At 44.3% G+C, this 9202-nt stretch overlaps 1 protein-coding gene across 1 annotated transcript; it reads right to left on the bottom strand.

Annotated features, from left to right (window-relative positions):
• Positions 1 to 797: 797 nt before the first annotated feature.
• Positions 798 to 8816, bottom strand: LOC142046538 (uncharacterized). Its single transcript, XM_075063533.1, has 3 exons — positions 8810 to 8816; positions 5643 to 5801; positions 798 to 2268 (listed from the first exon to the last, which is right to left on the bottom strand). Exons 1-3 carry the CDS (start codon positions 8814 to 8816, stop codon positions 1715 to 1717), a joined length of 720 nt encoding a protein of 239 aa, XP_074919634.1. The 3' UTR covers positions 798 to 1714.
• Between the last annotated feature and the right edge of the window lie 386 nt (positions 8817 to 9202).

The following is a 9202-nucleotide window of genomic DNA, read 5'->3' as shown; positions in this document are numbered from 1 at the left end:
AAGCATGAGCTAAACCATAAACTAAAAATCAATGTGCACAGCTGTACAATATTTAGGAAGTATTTATTCAACAAGTTTGAAGATGACTGATTTGTTCTGAGGTGTTAGTTCTTTAGTAAAGATAATTTCCCATTCTCCCCATACCAGATCCTGGTTCTTAATCTGTTTTGGAGAATTGTGAAATTTGGGTGATGAATTATCTCAAAGGTATTTTTTACAGGACATGACTCTGAGGAAAGGGAGCTCAGATATTAAGTCAGTCATACTCTGAATCAACTGAAAATACAGATAAAATTACTGGTTGCTGAGAATGAGCGCCTCATGAAATTGTGCGTTTAACCCATGCCAAAGTAGTTTGGCCTCCTTAGCAATAAAACATTCTATACCCTGGTTGTAGCAACAGAATTTCAGAGTTTGGAGGTGAGTTAGAAAAGTAGCAATTGAGTTTAGTAAGAATTTATTAGAACTGTGTGTGTTAGAGAGAATCTTCTCTGAGCTTCCACAGAATCCAACCCCTTAGTTCTCTAGAAGGAAGGCTAGTGACAGCACAATGAACCAATGAAACACAAGTTAGACATATTACGCCATCAGAACAAATGTTCACTGGCTGGTCTTACCCAAAAAGCATGACATTGCTTCTGTTGCCATGTTAAAAACAAATTAACACTTCAATAGCTGGCACATACGCCCCACACTACAAAATAGAAGTGAAAAGCTTTATTATAATAAAAATTACACACTTTTAACAGAGGTGTTATTACACTCTAAGAAGCTCAAGAAATACAGTATCTAATTATTAAGGATGTAAATTATCGCAGTATGCTTAAAGTTCAGACAACTCACTAGTGAATCAATGGCTTTTTGTCAAAATAACCCTGTGTTCAGCCTCCAGCCAGGCTCAAGTTCAATGTAGCTTCCTTTTTTAATGTGACTTTAGTAGAATAAATTACCAGATACGTTGTTCATAAACAAACCAACACATGAGATAAACCTCTTTCTAACTTCACTAAATTAAACTACAGCCTATTTGACCCAAAATGCCATGCTAGGAGCAATCAGATCCACTGAGATGGGGCATCTTGACTTTGATATTCCCCTTTTCCCACATTCACCTGTAGATTAAGCAGAGAAGAAGACTAGAATCGAGATTGGGGATGAGCACATACGTCCAGAAAACTAGGAAATCCTTCTCATCTCTAAACCATCCCTTGTTTTTAGAAACAAAAGCAAAACCAACCCTTTTTTGAGGTTCCAAAAAATGTATTTGGTTATTTTCTGTGTTTGGTATGCAACTGGGCTCAGAACTGGAAGTGCTGAAATATAACTAGCAAAGCTCCTTTCTATGTGTTTACATCCATGACTGCAAAGTACAGCGCTATAGATGATGGGTTCTCTTAAGCTTACCAGTACAATTCTTCAGACTCAAGAGGTTTGGATAACTTAGATAAGGAATGGATAAGCATTACAGAGTTTGGATAATCCATTATTTGGAGGTTGGCCCATCACCAGATGAGAGACAACATGTGGATCCAACAGTCAGATTTTACAGTTATACCATCAACAGGCACATGCTACATATGACCTGGTAAAATCTAATGTGAAGATCTTCAGAAATGTGTCCGGAAATTTTGTTTCAATCTGCTGGCAGTAGAACCCTGGCTTGCTCCCTTCATTCAGCTCCATCTTCAGCTTAGTCTTCAATGTCGAGAGGGACTTAATCCCCAAAATCTGGAGGAATATGGTCCCTATTGAGCCCAGAAGTATAGTACCTGCCATCTATAGGACCAGAGTCATTGAAGGTTGGGGGACCACAGTCATCATATTCTGGGGGATCACAGTCATCGAAGTTTGGGGGAACACAGTTGTCAAAGTCTGGGGGGATGCAGTTGTCAAAGTCTGGAGGAACATAGTTGTCAAAGTCTGGGGAGATGCAGTGGTCAAGGTCTGGAGGAACACAGTTGTCAAAGTCTGGGGGAACACAGTTGTCAAAATCTGGTGGGATGCAGTTGTCAAAGTCTGGGGGAACACTGTTGTCAAAGTCTGGCAGGATGCAGTTGTCAAAGTCTGGGGGAACATAGCTGTCAACGTCTGGCGGGATGCAGTTGTCAAAGTCTGGAGGAACACAGTTGTCAAAGTCTGGGGGAACACAGTCCCTGTCATCCTCAGGAATATAGTTCCCACCTTTCAGAGGAACACAGTCTTTAGTAACTGAGGCAACATCGTTTCCAGCGTGCACAGGCCTGGGCTGTGATTTAGGTCCTTCCTGCCCTTGAAGGAAGAAAGTAAATTAATAACATACCTCGTATTATACATTATTCTCCTACCATTTAAACATGGATTATATAAGGTGGGCCGAAGTTTGGGGTAACCTAAACTGTGGACGTGGGTGTAAGTGGCAAAGGAATGTCATTTATTCCAATTTGGCACTCTGAGTGTGCAAAATGAGTACACTGGAATTTACACATTGAAGAAAAGATGGGGGGGAGTATCAAGAAAAATCTCTAACAGGATAGTGTAATAAAAAGCAGTTCTCTCTTAGTATATTATACTCTTCGTTCATTGCTGTTCTTTCTATATACCATCCTACTCCCCCTATTAGGGACAGATTTTCAGAAGGTCACAGCACACTGAGTGCTGAACTCTTTCAAAATCTAGGCCCTATTTAGGTGCCTAAATGTGAGCTGAACTGTTTTAAAAATCGAGGCCCAGATTCTCATTGGCACACTCACTGAAGTATATGTTAATGAAATTTACACTGGAGGAGTGGGTCACACAATGTTTTACCCCTTACACTTATTTGCCCTTTTTTTCTGGCCCATTTAAACCATATCTTTACATCACTGCAGAATTTGGCCCAGTGAGTTGCACGGGTCTGTGCTTTCTTTGTGCATTTTAGGTTATTTTCTCTGTCTTCTGCTCCTTTTATTTAAATATAGAAGCCAGAGAAGCCAGCAATATTAGAATACCAACAAGGGTTTAAAATACCACTGCCCCAAATGTACAGAGAAGTGATATGTTTCCATGGAAGTGCTTTATACCAGAGAAGCATAAATGTCACTAAGCTAAAAGTCATACATGAGATTTCTTGCCCATTCTCTTCTATTCCTTCATCCCACTCCTTTCATTCTCTACCTCATACTTTTCTTCTCTGTGCAATTCTCTTCTTCCTGGGTAATGTTTTTCTCTCTTCTTCATTACTCACCTCTCTTTCTTTTCCTTAGAAAGCAGCATCTTCTTTCCTTTCCTTTTTCTTTCATATTCATCCTGTTATCCACCCCTCCACTCCTTCTTCTGTTAGGTTGTCTCTTTCCCTAATGCCCCAAGGTTCTCCCAAAGCTCTCTTCATTCTTAATACTTGCCACTTACATAGCACACTACAGATGTTAGCTACCATCTCACTGTGAGGGAAGTTAGTATTGCTAGCCCAGTTGTACAGATGGGAAAATTGAGGCAGAAAGTTTGAGAGACTTGCCCAAGGTGACAGAGGGAGCAGATTCAGGGTTAAAATGCAGAAGTCCCTTGCTCCCTGGCCCATGTTTACTCCACTATCCCACACTGCCTTTCAAGCTATAAGATAGCATCTTGTGTGGCCAGGACTGTTCACCAAGGAAATGGCTCAGCTACAAGCAGCTGACTGACAGCCCAGAGGGAGCTTACAGCATCCCTAGAGTTGTCAGCAGCATCCCCCACAGCTTCAAATTGCTGTGGGATTCACTCACCACATAGCCCAGCCTTGGAAGCTGTATGTGAGGATGCTGAATAACATGAGAGTTTCAGGAAAAAGTATAGTTTTCACAGACATTAAAGCCAGAAGGAACAATTCGGTCATCTAGTCTGACCTCATATATATCACAGATCCTTAAGCTTCATCCAACTGCTTTAGGTAAACTAAAGCATTTCAGTCTTCAGGAGACTAAAATGTTATGTGCCACAGACAGAGAACTGGAAGGATCAAGGCCACCAGTGCCTGAAGCCTTTGCAATGGCAGTGAACTGATTAAGTGAGAGATGCCCAGATGGTCCAGCAGGGGATCCATGCCCCCATGCTGCAGAGGGGAGAAAAAAACAACAAGATCTCTGTCAATCTGACCTGAGTGAAAATTCCTTACCAACCCCAAATCTGGCAATCTGTTTGACCCTGAGCAGATGAACAAGGCACACCAGCCTGACATCTAGACAGAGGAATCTCTGTATCATCTCAGAGCCCTGATCTGCCCCGTCCAGTGTCCTGTTTCCAACTGTGGTCAATCACTGATGCTTCAGAGGAGGGCAAAATAAACCACTCAAAATACATCTGACCAATTGTGCACTGGGAAAAATATTCCTCCTGACTCCTGGAGGTAACTGGCTGAAGCTCTTAAGCAAGGGACAAGCTGCCAAACTCACGCAAGCAGATTGCATTAGTTACATTTTCCAGGGTCTCCCCACAAGAAGAAAGTCTAGAGACTTGCTTTCTGCTTTATATTACACCTGGTCTTAGCATTGGCATTGATACGGTCCCAAAATCAGGGTGGGACTGGTGGCCATTTGGGACTTTGTGGGCCCCGATGGCTACTTTTGGTTAAAAAGGTAGTGCAGAGAAGGAGAAAACAGATGAAGAAGAGCAAACATGGTGAAAAGAAATAACAGGAAGTAAGGACGTATGACACTGTGTCTATTTATAACTTCACTGTTCTAGTCTCTGTCTTCATAACTATTAGAAGAGGGAATGTGGACTAGAGGTGCTGGCCAGCAATTTTATTCTTGGCTCCAAAACAGAACAAAGCGACCTCAAGCAAGTCACTCAATTTCCCTATCTGTAAATCAGAGATAATAATCACCTGCTGTGCCTCACAGAGCTTAATTTATTAAAGTTTGCAAAATGCCTTAAGCTCTTCCAGTGGAAGGCTGGGCTAGAGGATTGCAAGCTGAGCGATACACTTAAGTACAAATCTAGCCAGCCACATTCAGAAAGAGTTACAAGATGCATCCTTCCCAGGGTTCCAACTCATTGTGCTATGTAATCCTGGGCAGAGTGGCCAAATGCCTGTCCACCCTCTTTCCCAAAGCTGCAGGCAGCAGGGGAGTCTAGTGGGCTTTACTCCTGTTTAGGAATATCAGTGCTTCTATTTAAGCTATTTAAATGCACCCAGATACCACTGTGAAGGGCATTCTGGAAATAAGTATTAATAATTATAACTATTATTGAACAAACACAGAGCTTTCATTTACAAGCTGCTTCTTTCCAATACAGTTATTTAGTGGGAGCAGGATGCTGGTCATGGTTTTAGTGCTTCTTGCTTCAGCACCAGTTAGTGATGTCAGCAAAGCATTTCAGAGAGACCAAACCTGGCTGTTGCTCTGATTGGCTGAGAAGACCCTTGGCTTGTGGTATCATTAATTTTGGAGCAACTGTACATAGCATATGTGTGTGTTAGCCAAATATAGTCACCTGGAGCACAGACTATGCACTGAGTCCTGCGGCACCACTCGATCTGTAGCTTCAGCCTCCCACAAGACTCGAAATAGAGTTCATTACAGTTACGCTGCAATCGCATCTAAGAGAACCCTGGACTTCAGCATCACAGGAAACTCTTCAGTTAGGTAAAATAATCGGCTTTCCTGTTTGAAATGTGGTTTGGGTTTTTTTCTCTCTCCGCTTACCTTGGAAAGTGGAGATATTCAAAGTCAGAGGTTGCTCGGTGTAAAAGCTTGCAGCTGTTGCCGCTTCAGTCTCTTTAGCATTCTTAATGAAAGCTTCATTCTCTTGCTTAGTGGAGTTTGCAGCCTCTGGTTCCTGTGAAGCTGGATTTCCATTCTTTTCTAACCAAGAGAGCAAAATATATCTAAGTACACAGACACAGAAAGCAAGCATTGCCCTAGGGTAGGGTTGTCAAACATATGGCAAGTGGGCCTGATTCCACCCTTCTCATGTATTTAGGATGCCCACATGATATATTAAGATTGGGTAGAATCTTTAATTTAGAAAAAAAGGTAAGTTTCTAGCTTTCACGACTGCAAAAAAAAAAAACCAAAACACACCTCCCAAACATGAACCAAAGGCTTGTCTACACGGTGAGTTACTGCGTGGCAAGCCAGGGTGTGAATCTACAGTGCACCAGCTTGCCATGTCGGAACTCACTGTGTGTGTGGAGGCTGCTACAGCATAGTGAAAGGTGATGGGACCAAAGCCCCTGCAAAGGTGGTACTGCATGGGACAGGAGTGGCTGCAGGGAAGGAAATGCAGAGGGAAGAACATAAGAGACACACAAAGATGGGGGGAGGAGGAGAAACAGAGAAAGGAGGATGTGGAAGGTAGAGAAAGAAAGGACAATCATATGCTCTCTTTTTGCTGATTGATGCCAAATGAAACACTAAGGCACTGGATAAATAATAAAATAAAAATATTAACTTTAGTTACCACATAAAGGCCATATTCTCCCTCTTGTTCTTGGGGCAAATTTCGCATTGACATCAGTGGGAAATCAGCTCTGGACTGAGAAGAGCGTGTAGTCCTATATTTATGTCCCGTTCCACTAAGCATAATTAAAAATGGAATCTGACCTCTTCAGAGTGAGTTTGACATCCCTGGGCTGGTGACTCACAGTGTCCTAAGACCTGAGCATTGGGCTAGCAGCTCAGAGAGTGCCCTACGGCCTGGGTTCCGGGCTAGTGGTTCACAAAATGCCTTCCTGTCTGGATATTGCCTTGATACTCTGAGTTTGGTCTCCTCCCTGGGCAATGCCTTGGTGCTCTGAGATGCCTGCCTGCCTCAGTGACAACTGTAAGCTGGGTAAAGATGTTTTCAGAGATAAAAAAATAAAACTGAGGTTTGAGCCACAGCATCAAGAGGAGGAGAGACAGGGCATTTGGCCAGGAAAGACTCTTTATCATACACAGTTGCAGCATTTTCACACTACAATGATTATAAATTGTTGTATAAATTATTCCCCATTGGAAAGCTTGTATTTTTAGAAGTTCATTTCCTGGGGCTGGTGGATGAATACAGCAATGCCGAGGCACTGGCTTGACAGGCAGTGACTCATATGAGGCCAGAGACTGAGTAATGCTAGTGGCAGCCCAATTCAATAGCAGCTGCATCTAATTCTCTTGGGTTTCACATGAGTAGGTGTCAGGGGCGGCTCTAGACATTTCGCCACCCCAAGCATGGCGGCATGCCATGGGGGGCGCTTGCCGGGAGGGTGGTAGGCTGCTCCGGTGGACCTCCTGCAGGCGTGCCTGAGGAGGGTCTGCTGGTCTCACGGTTCACTGGTCCTGCGGCTTTGGTGGACCTCCCGCAGGCACGCCAGCGGACCCTCGGCAGGCACGCCTGCAGGACGTCCACCGGAGCCGCCTGCCGCCCTCCTGGAGACCGGCAGAGCGCCCCTGCGGCATGCCGCCCCAAGCACACGCTTGGCATGCTGGGGTTTGGAGCTGCCCCTGGTAGGTGTGAGAGCCCCATTTGATTTCCTTCCATTTTTTTCCAAGCCATGGTTCATGTTCTACATTATTGCACACACCTGTGGCCTAAAAACATGGCTCACCCTTGATATAATCAATGGAAATTGATATTTCTTACAGACTAGGGTCAGACTAGACGTCACCAAGTCTCACATGGGGTCCTTTATCCATTTTTCTGAGATTTTTCAGGCTCTCTATCTGTGTTTAAAATATATGATTTCTGAATATGAATAAATCCATACAGTACATCAGAGCCTAGTATCAGAACCTCAGACCCATGCATATCCCTGATAGTTCCTACTGAAGAGTTCCATTCAGCAGGTTACTTCCCCTGATGCCCCATTAGAGCTGGTGGCAAGGTTTTGTTTCAAACTCAAAACTCAGGCAGAGATTTCTAGGCATTTCAGTGAATTTGGACTGAGTTCCAGGTACCAAGGAGAGTTATTGTTTGGAGTGGAAACCAAGCAAAACTCAGTTGAGTCCCATTGTTACAACTTGAAACCAAGCACAATTCAGGAGGCTTCTGGAGTTCTGGCTCAGTTTTGCTTTCAGATTTGGGTTCAGTAGATCTCAAAATTCATGGGCATGTGAACCAAAACCAACAGTTCTGCCACTTCCTATGAAGTGGAACAGCTGAGCTCCAGAGAGCTCTATTCACTGTGCTCTGCAATCCCTGCTGTTACAGAGTGTGTGGGCAGAGGGGCTGGTGGAATGCAGTTACTTCACTTGAGTAACCTGGGTGAATGTGTTGTTTCTCTTGGTTTTGCACTGTTCAGTTTGCACCTGCTGGAACTGAGTTGCACCCACAGTGAAGGCCCTATAGCTCCTAAGGGACACATATTAGAAATAACATTTTTAACTGTTTTTGGAAAATCTCTGTGGTCCCCCTGATTCCTACTGATGGTGTTGGGCAAGTTGTCCATGCTCTTGCAATGCCGATGGAGGTGCTATTTGTGAGGAACACACTAATAATAGGTCAGGAGATGACTTGCTCTGAAGCAGAAGGAGGAATAGTCCTTATCAGTGCAATGGGCCTTTTCAAGATAGGCCTTTTTAATGGGAGGCGAGGGAGATAAAGGAAGAAGAGAAGGGTGACCAAATAGAGCTAAAGAGAAGAAAAACTTTTCCCCTGATATACACCATCAGTACCTGTGGAGCCATCCCCACTGAAGCTGCTGGCCCCAGCACCTTGCCCGCTGAATCTGTGCCATGCTCAGCCCTACATTTCCAGTCTGTGGGGGACATAGGCTCTGGAAGTGGGGTGAGCCTGAGCAAGCCCGTGGGGGGATTCCTAGTACAGAAGCCAGACCCATAGCAGCAGTGAGAAGTGCTGCAGACCCCACCACCTACTCAGGTTTGGCCTCACCTACCTTCCATCGTGACAGGGAGCTGTGGGGCCAAAACTGAGTGAGTAGCATTGTGATGAGGTACATGGCGGTTGCGGTGCGGCTCCGATTTGGCACTGTGACCCCTGTGCACCAGATCACGTCACTCACTCCAAACCTGCATTGGCAGTGGGGCAGCCAGCTCTGCTCCTCCTGGCCACTGCCAATGGCACTTACTGTATGTAACGTGCGTATGGCTGTGGTACCACTGCCAGCAATTCTCTTGACAGCCCAGAAGAAACTCACCCAGTGCAAACTTATCAGGCATAGAAGTCAACCCACCCTGGGAAAGATATTGAAAAAAGAGGGCTGAGAGGGCCAAAAGCCTGCATCGAGTGTCACTGTACTAATCTACAGCACTCTGTCATTATTAGCAAT

The sequence above is a fragment of the Chelonoidis abingdonii genome, chromosome 1, assembly GCF_003597395.2.
Source record: "Chelonoidis abingdonii isolate Lonesome George chromosome 1, CheloAbing_2.0, whole genome shotgun sequence".
NCBI classification, from domain to species: domain Eukaryota; kingdom Metazoa; phylum Chordata; order Testudines; family Testudinidae; genus Chelonoidis; species Chelonoidis abingdonii.
The sequence above is the reverse complement of the archived record's forward strand: the minus strand, read 5'-3'. Positions and strand labels throughout refer to the sequence as shown.

Bases quoted from the DNA above. Each gene is read 5' to 3' on its own strand.
- LOC142046538 (XM_075063533.1), bottom strand. The intron at 2,269-5,642 runs GTAAGCGGAGAG...TCTTCCTTCAAG, and splicing joins GAATATCTCCACTTTCCAAG to GGCAGGAAGGACCTAAATCA.